This window comes from Rhinatrema bivittatum, chromosome 3 (assembly GCF_901001135.1).
Source record: "Rhinatrema bivittatum chromosome 3, aRhiBiv1.1, whole genome shotgun sequence".
Taxonomy (NCBI): Eukaryota; Metazoa; Chordata; class Amphibia; order Gymnophiona; family Rhinatrematidae; genus Rhinatrema; species Rhinatrema bivittatum.
The window spans coordinates 67068376-67086631 of NC_042617.1; the positions used below are offsets into that span (position 1 = coordinate 67068376).

The 18256-nt window shown below is 38.9% G+C and overlaps 1 protein-coding gene across 1 annotated transcript in view; it reads left to right on the forward strand.

Moving 5' to 3' along the window:
* The window catches only part of DYNC2LI1 (dynein cytoplasmic 2 light intermediate chain 1), a 200980-nt gene that overhangs the window by 88629 nt on the left and 94095 nt on the right, over positions 1-18256 (forward strand). Inside the window, exons 7-9 of the mRNA XM_029593329.1 lie at positions 9768-9836; positions 14258-14335; positions 16485-16561. Coding sequence (XP_029449189.1) covers positions 9768-9836; positions 14258-14335; positions 16485-16561 — 224 coding nt within the window. The remainder of the gene's footprint in view (positions 1-9767; positions 9837-14257; positions 14336-16484; positions 16562-18256) is intronic.

Here is an 18256-nt window from a genome sequence, read left to right on the forward strand (position 1 = left end):
TTTGTAGACTGAGACCAAAGTGGAATTTTTTTATCTCAATGCTAAGCAAGATGTGTAATGTAAAACAAATACAGCACATCACCCTACTAATATTATCCCTATAATAAAGCATGGTGTGGTCCCCTATGACAGGGGTGGGCAAATGTTTTTGTGCTGGGGCCACCTTACAAGTTATCGACTGCAACGAGGGCCGGGGATCATCCCCCCCCCCTTCCACCTCCAGGGGGGGAATTCCCCCTTGAAGCTCCGGCTGGGGGTATTCCTTCCTTGGAGCTTCGGTAACCAAGCTTCCAGCACTTGCTGCAGGCATTTCAGAATCCAGCAGGCTTAAACACCATCATTTTGGAACTCAAGGAGCCTCTTCAATCATGGATCCCAGCCTCTAACAAAATCAGCAAGACCTTCAACCCAAGAGGTACAAGGTGTTTGTCTGGCTTGTGGACTACTTCACCTTTGTCACAAATACAGAACACAGATAGACTCTCACCAAGTAAGAATGCAAAGGCCATAAAATATAAATGTTAAAGGTGCAGACAAAAAACTAAACTGGAAATCACTACAAGCCAATGCAATAATGCAAAAATAGAAATATCACCATGCCTCATAAAAACAAAATCAAGAAATATAAAATCAGTCATATGATTGAATAATGAAGAATAGAACACATAGGGGTTCATATTCAGTAGGACATTTGGTGGAGAGACACGCCGGCAAGGTTCCCACCTCTGCCAGCAGGAAGAAGAGTAGTGTGATGGATGACGTGCTGGCGACTGCTACAAGATAACTTATCCCTTATAACGTTTATCCCCTATATTCATCAGGATAAACATCCCACTGACTATACTTGCTTAAAGCTATCTGACTAACCATAGCTGGATAAATGTAAACATAACTGGATATTCTTTTTGAATATTGCCGGTTATGTATAAAAATATCCGGCAGAGGATTCCTCAGAAGCTGCGGTCCGAGATCGCGGTAGGAGGCTACTGCGATCCTAGACACAAATTCAAAAGAAAGGTATGGGCGGGGGGAACAAGGGAAAAAGGGTCGGGGTGAGCGTGGTGGGGGGGGGGGGGGGTAAATCTGGAGGGCGCAATTTTGAAATTTTACAGTTATAAAGCAATGTCGGAGCAGAGGGTGCGGGAAGGGCAGGGGGACTCCTGATAGCAAAAATTTCAGTGTGTACATTAAACGGCCCGTTTTGGGGGGTGACTAGTTCGGCCCCATAGGGTCTTGGCAACTCAGGTGGTAGGAGGGAGGCGAAGGACAGCCGTGATTTTTTTTTTTTTTTTGCAAGGGAACATAACTTAACCGGATATATTCCAAAGTTATATGGCCTCACAAAGCAGGATAATTAAGGTGGATATACCCAGTATTTGGCTAAGTTAGCCGGATAATGGGACCCCTCCCTGGAACACCCCCAAAATGCCCCTTTTATATCCAGCTAAATTATAGCTGGATAACAACATATCGAGCTATAATTTAGCTAGATAATAGACTTAATATGCCTTTTAACCCATTTAGACAGATAACGTGTGAGTTATCTGTTTAAATAGCTTTTGAATATGTACCCAATAATAATTATGAAGAATAAGGATTTAAAAAAATTAAACATTTCCCAAAAATGAATTTAATATTAATTTAATATTAATTAATTTAATATTAATAAAACAAACATAGACCTTTCAAATGCTGAGAACGCAACTTCTTCCTGGATCTCCATCACTAAAACAGTAGCGGATAAGATAAACCCTATGATAATGAAAACAACAAAAAACACAAAACATCAAAACCAATGGTACAATGAAAACATCAGATCAGCCAAACGTGAACTCAGAAGAAAAAAAAAAGGGAAAAACTGGAGGAAAAACAAATCAACTACTCTACTTAATGCATATAAATCACAACTAGCTGATTACAAAAAACTCATCAACAAAACAAAAAAAGACTTCTACTCAAATAAAATAAACAAATACCAACATAACCCAAAGATGCTTTTCACAATCATAAAAAGTCTAACTAAATCATTCAATGATGACCAGTTATCTTCAATATCCAAGATCACAAGTAATGAACTCGTAGAATTCTTTGATGATAAAATAAAAAAACCTAATTAATAACAACCTCAACAACAACTCTCAAGAACAGATAATACAAAATTCTTAAACATTAAGTTGGCCCTACTTTGAAACTGCATCATCTCTGGAAATCCAAACAATCATCAGAAAAATGAACCCAGCGAAACACCCCATTGACTCCATTCCCATAATGACGATTAAAAATATTGAACCTTCAAAAACTAAATTTTTAACTGAAATCATAAACCTATCCCTCAAAGGAACCTACCCAGAATGCCTAAAATCTGCAATCATCAAACCCATTCTAAAAAAGAACAACCTTGATCCAGAAAATCCAATGAACTACCGACCCATATCAAACCTACCCTTCATAGCCCAAATCATTGAGATAATTGTCCACTCCCGTCTAAGCGATCACCTTGAAGAAAACAATATCCTACTTCCCACACAATTTGGATTCAGAAAACAACTAAACACCGAAACATTATCAATATCATTGAACGACACCGTACTCAAAGGTTTTGAAAATGGCCACAGTTACCTTCTAATACTACTCGATCTATCAGCAGCCTTTGACACGGTAAACCACTCTATTATGATCAAACGTCTATCAGAAATTGGTGCAAAAGAAAAAACCCTACAATGGTTTACCTCATATCTATCACAAAGAACTTACCAAGTATGGTTCAATGACACCCTTTCAAAAAAAGTAAATCTTGACACTGGTGTCCCCCAAGGTTCTGCACTATCAGCGACACTCTTCAACATTTATCTCCTTCCGATCTGCCATCTCCTATCAAACCTGAACTTAACCCACTTCATATACGCAGATGACATTCAAATATTAATCCCAATAACCAGCTCCTTAGAAGAAACCTACAAAAAAACAGCCACATACCTAAACAAAATAAAGCAACTACTAACCAAGTTGAAACTCATACTAAACTTTGACAAGACTGAAATAATCTTACTAGACAGAAAGAACAACTTTCCTCAACTTCCACCACTCAATAAACCGAAAAGTGGCTATCACTCCAGTACCTCATGCACGTAACCTCGGAATCATAATTGACAAAGAACTCTCCTTCAAAAATCACATCACTGCTAAAATCAAAGATGGTTATCACAAACTCCTAACATTACGTCATTTAAAACCTTTCCTCTCCCCCAATAATTTCAGATCAGACCTTCAACTTCTCATATTCTCCAACCTGGACTACTGTAATTCCTTACTACTCAACCTACCTTTTAATACCATCCGCCCACTGCAGACCCTACAAAACGCAATTGCAAGAATACTTACAGGATCAAAAAAACATGATCACATCACTCCTACCTTGATATCTCTACCCTGGCTCTCAATTAAATTTCAGATTGAATACAAAATTCTATCAATACTTCGTAAAATAATATATGAAAAACAAAAAAACTGGCTTACTCCATCCATTAAATTGCATGATCCAAAGAGAAACCTCAGATCAGCAAATAAAGGGCTATTAAAGATCCCACCTTCTCGATCCAAACAACTCACCTCAACTCAAAAGAGAGCAGTTTCACTCGGAAGCCCCAAACTCTGGAACACCCTCCCAATAAATCTCAGAACACAAGAAAATTAAAAAACTTTCAAAAAAGAACTAAAAACATAGATGTTTACTAAAGCTTACCAACTCACTCAATTAATCCAAACTTTGCTCCCATCATATAACACTATGAAGACAGTTGGACCCAACAAACTATTAGTATTATTTCTCAGATCTGTAATATTTGGTTTAATATATGAACCTAATTCATAAATGAAATATTCTATGTTAATAACCATATAAACCGTTTTTTGAAACACTGTTAAACACTCTTAAACATTGTAACTTTGTAAACCGTTGTGATGTCTAAACTGAATGACGATATATAAAACTCATTAAATAAATAAAATAAATAATATTTCAAATACCCAATAATTAAAACAAATAAGCATAATAATTTCCACTCTCCATTCCTATGAACTTTTGATTTCCAGTTACCCAGAAATTATAGTGGATTAGTGGAGAGAACACACATTTTCTCCTCTCTTTCATTTATACTTCACATACATCACACACACACACACACACACCCTATCTTCCCATTACCCTCTTCCACTTTCTCCCTCCCCCTTCACTTTCACTCATTTTTCAGTCATTCACTTCTCTTCCTTCTGTTATTCACCCCTCACTTACCTCTCCCTTCCATTCACTCCCTTTCCTCCTCTCTATCACTCACCTACCCACTGAATCTCCTTCCCTTCCCTCTCAGGTTCCTTTCCCTCAATTTGTGAGGCTCCCCCCACTCACTTCTTCCCTCTCAGTTACTCTCCCTTTCCCCACTCCTTCCCTTCTCAGTCACTTTCCCTCCCCATTTCATTCCCTTCTCTCTCAATACCCTCTTTCATTTCCTTCCCTTCTCTCCCCTTAGTCACTCCCACCCTCACTCCCTTCCCTTCTCACCATATGACTCACTTTTCCTGCCGGCATTATTATGGTCTTTTTCCTGCTGGTTGGGTGCCTGAAGCCCAACCAGTAGGTTAACTTTGGGCCCACCACCGTGCAGGGCCTGTTCTTGCTGGCGGGGGAACCCCACCAATGCTTCATCATCTGTGCTGCTCTTCTTCCTGCTGGTGGGGATGGGAACCCTGCTAGCGAGTTTATCCACTGCACTGCTCTTCTTCCTGCTGGCATGGAGTAGGAACGTCGCTAGCATGTCATCCAACGCACTGCTCTTCTTCCTGCTGGTGGAAGTGGGAACCCTGAGAGCGCGTCTCTCCACCATGCCGTTCTTCTTCCTGCTGGAGGGTGTGCTGCCTAAAGGCTAGAGGAAGGGAAAGGAAGTAAGAGGCACGGGATAGCTTGCTGGTGTGGCGGTTATTACCCTTAACCAATAAGCCTTCATACTGTTGAATCAACTCCATCATTGAACCATACAGTCTGTGATCACAAATAAGCACGTGGGTAACTTGCTTGATGCGGTGGTTACTACCCGTAACCAATAAGCCTGATATTACACTTCTGATGCAACTCCAACATTGATGTCTGCTTCAACAGCAGGGGTTGGAGGGAAAATGGACTCAAACAGTAAGCAACAAGAGCCCTGACCTTGGCTGTCTGGTAAACTGATAAGTATGGGAGCTTGTTGGGCAGACTGGATTGGTCCTTTTCTGTCGTTATTTCTATGTTTCTATATGTTTCTATGGGATAGGAACCCTGCCAGTGCATCATCCGATGTGCCCCACTTCTTGCTAGCGGGGTAGAAACTCTGCCAGTGTGTCTTTCCAACACGCAGCTCTTCTTCCTGCTGGTGAGGGTGGGAACCTTGCCAGCGTATCTTCAACTGTGCCGCTTTTCGTCCTGCTGGTTGGGGGTACCACCTACATGTCAGTCCACTGTGCTGCTGTTCTTGCTGGTGGGGTTGGGAACTCCACCAGCACGTCACTGCCGAGCACTGTGGTGTAGGTTAGGCCCTTTTTTTGCCTGACACATGGCATGAGCCACATTATATGTTAATCTTTTACAGATAGGTAAGCCGGATTAAATTTGGTGAGGGCTGGATTTGGCCCATGAGCTGTAGTGTTTGTCTTTCTCTGCCCTATGAGGAAAAGCTAAAGAGGTTAGGGCTTTCCAGCTTGAATAAGAGATGGCTGAGGGGAGATATGATAAAGATCAATAAAATAATGAATGCAGTAGAACAGAGAAATGAAAATTGGCTATTTACTCTTCCAAAAAGTACAAAGGCTAGGGGACATGTAATGAAGTTACTAGGTACTGGTTTATGCAGATCTAATGGAATTGAGGTTTGATCAACCTCTAGATCTTCTAAGAACATAAGAACATAAGAAAATGCCATACTGGGTCAGACCAAGGGTCCATCAAGCCCAGCATCCTGTTTCCAACAGTGGCTAATCCAGGCCATAAGAACCTGGCAAGTACCCAAAAACTAAGTCTATTCCATGTAACCATTGCTAATGGCAGTGGCTATTCTCTAAGTGAATTTAATAGCAGGTAATGGACTTCTCCTCCAAGAACCTATCCAATCCTATTTTAAACACAGCTATACTAACTGCACTAACCACATCCTCTGGCAACAAATTCCAGAGTTTAATTGTGCGTTGAGTAAAAAAGAATTTTCTCCGATTAGTTTTAAATGTGCCCCATGCTAACTTCATGGAGTGCCCCCTAGTCTTTCTACTATCCGAAAGAGTAAATAACCGATTCACATCTACCCGTTCTAGACCTCTCATGATTTTAAACACCTCTATCATATCCCCCCTCAGTCGTCTCTTCTCTAAGCTGAAAAGTCCTAACCTCTTTAGTCTTTCCTCATAGGGGAGTTGTTCCATTCCCCTTATCATTTTGGTAACCCTTCTCTGTACCTTCTCCATCGCAATTATATCTTTTTTGAGATGCGGCGACCAGAATTGTACACAATATTCAAGGTGCGGTCTCACCATGGAGCGATACAGAGGCATTATGACATTTTCCGTTTTATTCACCATTCCCTTTCTAATAATTCCTAACATTCTGTTTGCTTCTGTTTGCTTTTTTGACTGCCACAGCACATTATCATTGTAGAACCAATTTCCAGTTTTATCTTATACCATGATTCTAGAGGTTGACTTTAGTTAATAAAGATTGTTTTGTCTTCCTTGCTATCATCCCTATCATAAGCAAATATTACTTCCTTAACATATATTCATAGTTGACATTCTTTTGAATCATTTTGCAAAGTTTCATCAAACTCTCTTAGCCATGCAGATATTTTTGCAATTTTAGCTTCTTTACAGAAAGAGGCTAGTATTTAATTATTTATTTATTGACATTTATAGCCTGCATATTCCATTACAGAACATGACTGCTAGGGTCTGGGGTTAGATAACATTAAAGCAGGTGATCTTTCTCAAAGGCCACCATTTTGTCCACACCTGGGTTGCCTTGTCTCCTCTCATGGCTTTTGCAAGTGAGCCTACATTAAGTTTGGGACTGTGTCATGTCAGCAGATAGAGCTCTGTCTGTCAAAGACACTGGCAGATCAATAAGAAAACCGCTACTGCAGATATACAAAGAACCCAAACCAGGAGTTTTAACACCTAAAATGTTGACAAGGGGTGACAGGGCAAGCCAAAAACATGCACTACAAGAGTAACTGATGACAAAATAGGTACAGCACAGACTGCATCTTAATAGGCTATTAGTGGAAATATCACATCTACACCAAGATTGTAATGAGTACTGTAGAATGGAACCAGACATTTACTGTATCTCCATGTGAGGTACTTTTCAAAGCAAGAGCTTACATGTGTTGTGTTCCTATATCTTATATCTACTTTTCCACTTATCACTTCTACTTTGTCAGTTAGCTTCAGTGTTCCCAGCCCAAAGAGCTTACCGTTCACTGAATCACCAGCTACAGTGCATTACAGATTTATTAATGAGATTATGGAGGTACATGTGTGATATTGATCCCACAGTAAAAGGCATGCTCAGTTGTCATGCCGGAACTGCTGACACGCCAACACATTTTTAGGAACAGCTCTGTGTGCAGACTGTAAAGGCCCCATGCATAAGAACCTTTACTCTGTATTTGGGATAGGCAGTAAAAGGGATATATATAGATAACCTCTGTAGACATTACATATTATAGCTGATCATATCCTGTTTTCTTCCAACCATTTTGCAGAAAGCCTTAAAACAGAGCATGGAAGGTCTTATCCAGTAACCATCACCATATCTCACCTCCTCAAATTTCTGACAAATAGCTGAGCACCATAGGATATAGGTGTCGTGGATGGCCCCCAGGAAGTTCACCACCTCATAGAAGATGCGAATGTGTGTCTTGCATACAATTTGCTCATTGAGAGCGTGAAAGAGCTTGCAGTTAATGAGAGCCACGTGTGCAGTCTGTGGCACCCAAAACATTAGGGAACCCTTCTACAGCATAGAAATCCATCTTCACAGCCTCCAGTTCATGTCTCTGCGAGGAAAATATAATGTGCTGACAAACATGACTGCAGAAGGCTTGGAGCACTGGTGCAGAAATCTAGAAAAACTTGTTTGTGACATAGCCCCTTCAATACTGAAAGTTGTTTAGAAGGAGCCAGAAACTAGGAAATGCAGTGAGCTCAACTGTTTCACTAGGCCTGGAATTGGATGGGACCTGGCTGTGACAGGATCCAGTTCTTATTTTAGCCCTTCATATAGGGGTAGATTTTTTTAAAAATACACACGCGCGTCCATGTGTGCACGCTACCAGGCAAGTGCACGTGGATACGCGATCCAGCGTACACTACCTGGTATGTGCTCATGGATGCGCATTCCAGCACACGCATGTTATAAAATCAGGGGTGGCGTGCGCAAGGGGGGTTGAAAATTGCAATTTACGCATGGCGACGAGATCGGGCCTCCCCCAGTTCCCTCCCCAATCTGCTCCAATTAAGGAGGCAAACTGGGAAGGAACTTTCCTACCCCCCTACCTACCCTCCCTCCCTCTTCCCCTCTCCTCCTCGATCCCTTAGAAGGCCTTACCTTTTTTTTTTTCTCGTTTTAGAACTTAGTTGCGTGCGCCAGCACAGTGGCAAATAACCGTTGTACCGGCCACATTCAGCTTTGGACCGCCCCTCCCCGCCCCCGGACCACCCCTTTTCTTCGGCTCGGTTCTTGTGCGCATAAGAAGGGTTACGCATGTTGCTGAGTCCTTTTAAAATGCGGGCAGTGTGTGCAAGGTCTGGCCACACACGTAACCCCCGTTTTTTACGCGCGTCGGGCATTTAAAATTGGGCCAATAATGCCATGATTGTGAGCTCAGTCCATAAACTCCTCATCACCTCCTTCTCAGGAAGAGCAAGCATGTGGCCCACAAGGCAGATGAGCCTTGTGGGCTCATCTGCCTTAGTGGCCCACATGCCTCCTGCTGTGGCTCTGGCATAGGTAGCATTTCAGCCTCCCTGGCCTTTCTCTGATGCTGGCTCGCTTCCCTCTGCTGCAAGGTAGCCAAAAGCAGACAGTAATAGTCAAACATTTTGACAGGAAGTAACCAGGCCAGCAAGGTGGTCTAGATCTAAGCAGATGGGTCATAAAAGTATGGACCAAAAAATATTGTAAGAGAAAAGTGATTGTCATGCACTATTTTGTGTCTTGACACAAATAACTTCTGAGTTGTTATTTTTGCCCAGTATCTGTGATACGTCCTGCTTTAAAGCATGATATTATCCTGTGCGAAGTGGTAACCTTTATCAGCATATTTTGCATCTGTTTTGCATATTTACATGTAAATTAGCAAAACATGTTTTTAATGTGCTGTATTTTTTGTGCAAAGTGAGAAAATGTCTTTCAAAATCAGGCATTTAATGTGTGTGATAAGGCTTAGTGAATAACCTTTTAAGTTAGCTGAAGAAGTAGCCCTGACCCCAGAACATCCCAGATAACTTTAGCTAAAAAGTTATCTGGATAAGTGGCAGCTGCTGAAAGCAGCTGGATATTGAAATGGCGACACTTAGTTGGATAATTCCAAAACTTATCCTGCTAAGAGGTGGTGAATTTTGACCTCTTAATATATAAGTTGCTGCTACCTGGACTGAAAAGGTTTAAGAAATATGGATATGTTTCTCTATTCACAGCAAATATTGTTATGTGAAATAATTGGAAGTATATGCTTTCTTTTTAACAGGATCGAGAATTAATTGACCCATTTCCAATTCCTTTAGTGATTATTGGAAGCAAATATGATATTTTTCAGGTAAAAAATTCCTGTTTTTTTATATTTTCATTCTGCTTTATATAGGTTGAATGCCTTGTAAACGTCTGAGCAGGGGCTATGCCAGGCTTACCTCTTCCATATTATTGGTCTCTGCTTCTCATTGTTTTCTGCCCCCATCTCTTCACTTTTCCACCTCCATGGTACATCCTGGCTCACCTGGCCCTCAAGGGATCTAGATTGCCTTTTCCAAAGCAATATAGCTTGAGCTATGGGACCATCTCCCAATTTATGAGCCTCTTCAGTATGATTTTTCTTACTAGATTAAATCCAGTATGCAAAATTGAAAATTGTCACATAATAGAGCACATTCTGTCTTAAGTGTCATACTCATCACAGTAAGATGAAAAACAGGATGAAACAAATTAATTGTCAGAAATGGTGGATATTTAAAAGTATTTACATGAAAACTTTGCTGGTTAAAGTTTGATTTTATAGGACTTCTACTGATCTCCTCTCCCTTTTCATCCAAACCACATTTTAAAGTTAATTTCACTGTCCAGTAAATTTGCAGAAGATTCCTTGGTAGTCCTAGTCTGTCTTCTGGGATTTCAAAAAGGCAGGACCCAACTTGGGAAAATATCTTTGGATTACTGTATCTTAATGATGTATTTAATTCTGTTTGAACTTACTGTTATTCTTTGTGTCTATTGCAGTAGTAAATAAAAATTAAAAAATAACACCTAGTGGATCTATATTTAAAGGGATTTTCTGGCTAAGTAAGGGGTTTTGAAAATCCCATTGGTTTCACCACCCCCAGTTTATCTGGCTAAGTAGTTATCCAGCTAAGTTTTTAGCTGGATAAATCAGGGGAAGGCCGGGGGCATTCTGGGACAGAGCAATGGTATAAGACCAGTATTCAGCATTACCAGCTAACTGCATGATTCACTAAGGCTTGTATCCTATTCTCTGTCTGTGAGACAATGCCTAGATGAATCAGTCCTTAAGTTTGCCAGATAACTCTAGGATTGCTTTATATAATCCCTAAAGTTATCGGGGTATGTGCTGGATAACTTGATAGTTAATTGGCTATATTCAGATTATAACCAGTTAAATATATTTAGAAAAAACTTCCAAACCCTCTGGCCAAATCCCCAACCAAATACTCTTAAGATATGTGCAGTCTAGCTCTCCGACCCTTCCTCCCCCTCCCCCCAACTCCCAAAATTTAAAAAAAATGAGGTCAGCTGTAACAACCTGAGTCTGAACCACCTCCCTTCACGATATTTAACAAAAAACACTGAGCTCCATCTTGCCCCAATCCCCCACTCTAGCCTACTGTTCCGACCTCCCAAAGCCCAGCTGGGAGTGCAGTGCAGTTTTACCTGTTACTGGCTGATTCCGGCATAGCTGTGACCGCAAAGCATCTTTCAACATAGAATGGCAAGCGTACTGAGGAGGGCTTTAAACTAACCATGACTGGGATATAGTTATACTGAGCTACAATCTATTCAGGAAGGATTGGTTAGGAAGGAAGGGAGAAGGTGTGACATATATATATAAAAAAACAATATTAAAGCACCAGCATTGCTGGGCTTATGAGGTAAGGAGGAAGCACTGTGGGTTAAACTGAAAAGAGGAAATGGAATATCTGTTTATATTGGTGTCATATACAGACCTCCATCAAAAACAGAAGAAATGGATAGAGATTTAATGGAGGATATTCAAAGGTTTGCCGTGAATATGAAGGTACTATTGTTAGGGTATTTTAATCTGTCAGATATCGATTGGGTCATCTCAGCTGCACTGTCTTCTAGAAGCAGGGAGATTTTCTGCAAAGAGAACTGTTCTGTTAACTGGTAATGGAGAAAGCACGGGGAGGGGCCGATTCTAGACCTGATGCTTATCAATGGGGACAGTATTCCCAGGTCAGCCAGAATTAGGGCACTCATGGAGCCCTACCAAACCTCCCTTAGGCTAGGTTTATTAGGCAATAAACACACCAGCAGCTCTGGTAATATTTCCCTTTACTGCTTACATGTAAGGAGATCAACAACATTTGCTAATCTGAAGAAATCAAGAAATACAGAACAACACATCATTTAAGTTCATTAATTAATATACTGTTAATAATTGGTGATTTTCACATTTTGGGTGGTCTTACAACATATCGGCTTGTAATGAAGGATGGTGGAACAGCCTCCTAGTAGAAGTAGTAGTAGAGAAAAATATTTGAATCCAAGAAAGCATGCAGTAAATACAGGGGATTTCTAATGAAATAATGGGAATTGTAATGCTAAATTAATTGGGTGGATGGGCAAACTAGGTGGGCCATGGGGTCTTTTTTTGCCATCATGTTTCTATGTTTCAAATGCTGGAAGCATACACTAATATTATTGCTGTCAGAGCAATGCTGGAAGTGGCCAGAAGTGAGTAAGACTGTACTGCACTCCCAGGTGAGGTTTTGGTGGGACCAGGGAAAGTTAGGAGGGTGAGCAAGAGGTTGCGGGTTGATAGGGAGGGTGGGGTGTAGGGCAGGAAGGGGCTTCATGCCATTTCATTAAATATTGTGGAAAAGGGGAGTGAAGAGGTTGTGGGTTGATAGGGAGGGTGGGGTATAGGGCAGGAAGGGGCTTCATGCCATTTCATTAAATATTTTGGAAAAGGGGAGTGAAGAGGTTGTGGGTTGATAGGGAGGGTGGGGTGTAGGGCAGGAAGGGGCTTCATGCCATTTCATTAAATATTGTGGAAGAGGGGAGTGCAGGCCTCGGGTTGCAATGGATTCCTCTTTTTATTTTTTAAATTTGGGAGTTAGATGGGTTGGAAGGGAGATTGGGTGCTAGCCAATTTATACATTAAAGTATTTTTGAGGGGATTAGATGCTGTGGTATTGGGCTAGAAAGCTTTTTCTTTTTTTGTTTTTAGTTACCCATCTCTATTCTGAATATTGTTGGGTAGGGTTAAACTTATTGAGATAAACTTATCTGGCTAAATTTTAAATCTGAATCACACCAAAAACTACAAAGCCCAAAGGGGTCCTCTCTTAACCATATCAAAATATCAACAAACAGAGGACACTATATTTTCCCATGTGTTGGTAATAGCCTTATTGGAATTAATACCGTTTTTAATTTTTAATTTTTTCTAACTTTCTGTTGTTTTAGGATTAAATGCACTTCTTTTTATTATCCGATGTCAGTGATGTCCCATAGCCAAAGTGTTTTCAACTTGTGCTGGTGTTAGAAGGCAACAGACGGTGACCGTGTAAGAGAGGGACATTGGATAATAAAAAAGTGCATTTAATCATAAAATAACAGAAAGTTAAAAATGGTATTAATTACTAATAATTCCAATAAGGCTATCACCAACACATGGGATAGCCTAATTAGCAATACCAGACATCAGTGTACATATGAAAATATAGTGTCCTCTGTTTGTTGATATTTTCATAAATTTAAATTTTAAATCTACCTGGCTATATTCAGAGTATATCCACTTAGGTTCAAAGAGGCCAATACTCAAAAAATCCTAAAACAGTTAACACATCCAGCTACAGTTAGCCTGGATATTCAGTGGGATAGATGTCCTGCAGAATATTGCTGGATAAAGTTATCTGGCTACGTTTAGCTGAATAACTTTTTAACCTAGTCAGCTATTTTGAATATCACCAGTTAGGCTTAAAGTTATCTGGCTAGAGAAAGCCTGCTAACTTTAGACTTAACTGGCTTATTTATAAAAAAAAATATATAGCTGGTTAAATGGCAGTACTGAAAACAAAAAAAACCTCGTGGCATGTAGGCCTAGAGGCCCGTTTTCCATACTCCCACTCAGTGAGCCCCCTTCCTCCCCACAACCCCTCCAAGTATAAGATATTGAAAACTAGGCATTTAGCAGGATAACTTATGGGTAAATGACTATTAGCTTCAGAGTTATCTGGCTAATGCAGTGGTTCCCAACCCTGTCCTGGGGTTCCCCCAGCCAGTCGGGTTTTCAGGATATCCACAACACATAACATGCTAATTTTCTCTCATGCATATTCATTGTGGATATCCTGAAAACCCAACTGGCTGGGGGGTCTCCAGGACAGGGTTGGGAACCACTGGGCTAACATTACCCAGATAACATTAGGTGAATATATTCAGTGGGAGACTTGTCCCTCTGAATATCAGTCCCAAGTTATTCACCTTAATTTTATCTGGATAACTTGACTGCATGTTGACTGAATGTTGACATCTAGGTTTATTGTCATTCTTTTTTAATAATAATATAATAGGTCTTGTCACATTGAAAAGGAAGGAAAAATCAAAGATTAAAATCAAGTTTTTGTATTTAGTTCAAAACCAGGCAGGCTGTTCCTGCAGCTGTATATTGAATCTTAGTACAATTCAACTTTTCTTTGGACAAAATAGTTGATCTTTACTGTGAAATATGAAAACTAAATTTCTGATTTTGCATTTCTTTAGGATTTTGACTCTGAGAAGAGGAAAGTGATCTGTAAGACTCTTCGATTTGTTGCACATTATTATGGAGCTTCATTAATGGTTTGTGTCTAGACAATGTATTTTTGAAGTAGAAGGGTCTTGGCTGTTGATGTCAGTATGTAAATTTTGTTTAGACCTGGTGTTTCCAGGGTACCAGTCCTGTTCTGGTACCCTGTTCTGGTACCAGTCCTGTTCTGGTTTAATTCTGTTCATACTACCTATATATATATATATATATATATATATATATATATATATATATATATATATAGGTACCAGTCCTGTTCTGGTACCCTGTTCTGGTACCAGTCCTGTTCTGGTTTAATTATTGTGCTTATGGAAGAAACTGTATTCTAATAAGGGAGAAACTGATTTATTGTTTATGTAAGCCAACAGCTGTTATAAATACAATCCTTCCCAGTACTATTTATTTCTGGTTAACCATATTATATACTTTTTCTCAAATTAACTATTTTATGTTTATTTATGTTTATTTATGTTTATTTATGTTTTATTATGTTTTCTCAAATTAACTATGTTCAATGTAAACCGCTAAATGTTCAATGTAAACCACTAAATGTTCAATGTAAACCGCTAAATGAAGCGATAGTTACGGTTCCTTAGCGATAATTATGGTTCCTTGTAAACCGGGGTGATATGTATACTATACAGGAACCCCGGTATATAAATTCTTTAAATAAATAAATAAATAAATAAATAAATATATAAAATGTATGTACATTTGAAGCACTCCAGGTTTTCCTCATATCCCAGCATAGGCTAAGTTCAATGTCTGGATAAAATTCAGGTAAACTTCACAAAGAATTGAAAGTAATTGTATAAGCAGTTGCCAGAAATGTAAACCTTCTGAAAAATATTGCAGTGCTAAAATTAAAATATGCAATGTTTTCCCCCATATCTTGTGAATTCAGAATCGTGGGAGTTTTGTGAACTTTTTATTCTAATCTTTATCAGTTTTGGCTTGAGGTTGTTGAAGGTAACTTCTGCCCCTGAAATTTTTGTTTGTTTTTTTAGTGGTGAATCTTTATATGTAGGTATAACAATTTATTTTGGAGCGTGTTATGAAAATAAATGTAGAAGACATCAGATCTCAGTTAAAATTATTAAGATACCCTTTTTATTAAGGTATTTGTTTCATTCCTCGGTTAGCATTTAAAGTTTGCTGTGCCATTACATTGAATCTCTGCAAACTGAGGTGCTACTTTTCTAAATCTTCATGCAGACATTATGCTAAAATATGTAATGTGATTTTAATATGAACAACTGAAGTATGGGCTTGGAGTGAGAAAGTAATGTGGCAGTAATATCATACTGACATTCTTGAGCTGAGGCCTGCGTGGTCATCATGAACTAGATGGTTATTAGAATGCGGCCTTTAACCATGCCCAGATTTGGCCCATACACAACAGGCAACTGCCTAGGGTGCCCTGTTTTGAAGGTGCCAAATATCCAGGCCAAAGAGGAGCTTGTTTTAGGGTCAAGTTCCCACATAGCCTCAAAGAGGCACTACTGTGCCACTCCGCCTATGGGCAGAAAATGTTTTATGTGCAGAATATGCACATGAATCATATTTTATACACAGAAAACAGGATTTGTGCATAAATCCATGTTTTGCTGTGTACCAAGACTTTTCCTTGCATGCATTTTCTGTTTTGTAAGCATTTTGTTTTAACTCCTGATGCATTAGCACATTGCGTTGGGAGTTAAAAAATAAATTAGCTTGTGCATTAAGAACCTGTGCACTGAATTTCAGCGCACACATTTAATGTCAGCTTTTTCCATCGGTCCCTTAATCAGTTCACAATCATTGCACTAAGAGTACTCACAACATTCTTATTTCTACCATCATTCACTATGTTTTATTATTTATTTCCTGAACTTTAAACTGTCTAACCTTACTAAGTGGTGTGTGGCCAAAAAACAAATGAAATCAAAACTACTTAAGAAAACCAATCCAAATAAGACTCAACCCTTTAGAAACATTTTTTATAGTGCAGGCATCAGAAATCCCTCTGTAGCTTCCATCTCTGAGGTGACTGATTTCATATATTTTTCAGTATTAAATAGTAAATTGTGCTGCATAAATCAAAATTAATATCATTCTAAATCTTATTTCAATAAAATCTTATGTTTGATCTTGCTGTGTAGTAAAAGAATGTGCCATTAATTTGTCTCTAATCTCTTTTAGTTTACAAGCAAATCTGAAGTGCACATGCTAAAAACACGTGCTCTTATTAATCATTTGGCTTTTGGACTTGAAAAGAGGTAGAATTTTAATTCATTTTTCTAGTTGTATTTCTAGTTTAACATGGTAATAAAATAACTCCTGGGCTATGTAATTAACTTTCAGTTCTTTTCTGTCATATCTATTTTATATATATTGTTAAGCTATACTGGGTTTACCACAGGTATTTCCATTAGTAAGTTCACAAATAATATACCCGTATATTATTATACAATAATATACAATTAAATATTTCAAATTTTATTCCTTATGATATTTAAAACACATGAAACATACCCTACTATGTCAAAACATTCATACCTCATTCATTCATCTAAACATCATACCAACACAATATGTTAAAATTCACAATACATCACCATTTCGCTTTAACAGTCAGTGAACAAATATTACAAAAATATTGCAACAATCCCTAATTACACTGTAAACAATTTATTTCACAAACAATTTTGTAACAATTATTTAATGTTAATGTTCCCTAAACTCTCAATTAACTGCTTGTTAAACAGATATCCTTTTTTAACCTAATTTAACAAATATCCCTTCAATATTAATTCCTTTTTAGACAAATGTCCCTTGTTAACCTTATTTAGCAAATGTCCCGACAGGGACATTTGCTAAATTTGCTAAATTGTTTACAGTGTAATTAGGGATTGTTGCAATATTTTTGTAATATTTGTTCATTGACTGTTAAAGCTAAATGGTGATGTATTGTGAATTTTAACATATTGTGTTGGTATGATGTTTAGATGAATGAATGAGGTATGAATGTTTTGACATAGTAGGGTATGTTTCATGTGTTTTAAATATCATAAGGAATAAAATTTGAAATATTTAATTGTAAACACGGGTATATCTATTTTATAGTCTAAAATTAAAGAAGATATTGCCAAATATCATGTAAACACTTGTCCATTTAGGAAACTTCCTGCTGATATTGGACACTTTTCCCTAGATCTGCATTGTTAATAAAAGTTTTCAATACAAAAGAACAATGTTTTCAAATTTAAAAACAAATAAAAATTTAACATTACTCTTGGCTCCCTCTGTTATAATAATATAGTACATTATGATACAAAAAGACCAACTTGTCCAGCTATTCCTGTTGACATTACTAAGGCTACATCTCAGCTGTCAGCCACAGTACATGACCACTTCTAAGATACCATTCTTTGGGGCCGATGTAATAAGATCCACGGCAAATGTAATAAACATCTGTGCTCAAAACCCACGCTGATAATCTGTGCATAAAAGCGAGCTAGCGAATAAGTCTCCCTATTAGTGAAAGTATGACCCGGGAATGTATTTTTAATATTTCAAATAACTGTGCTGCAGAAAACATGGCAAATATTTTCATGGGTGATAATTCACACTGGCATGCCAGCAAGATAGGTGCTCAGCTGGGCACCAATCTGGATGCTTGGGTGCTGACATAGGCGCTCAGCCTGGAGCAAATCTGGACAATCAGACGGCCAGAAAGGTGCCTAGCTAATCTTGCTGCTCAGGCACTGAGCTAGGCGCTCTTTTAGCCATGTATATGGACACTCGGGTGCTGACATAGGCGCTCAGCTCATCATGAATCAGGATGATCGGGTGCCCAGAAAGGCGCCAAACTAATCTGGTTGAGCTAGGTCAGTGATGGCCAACCTTTTGAGCTCAGTGTGTCAAAATTCATAAAAGAACCGAGCATAACTCGGGTGGTGTGTCACTTCTAG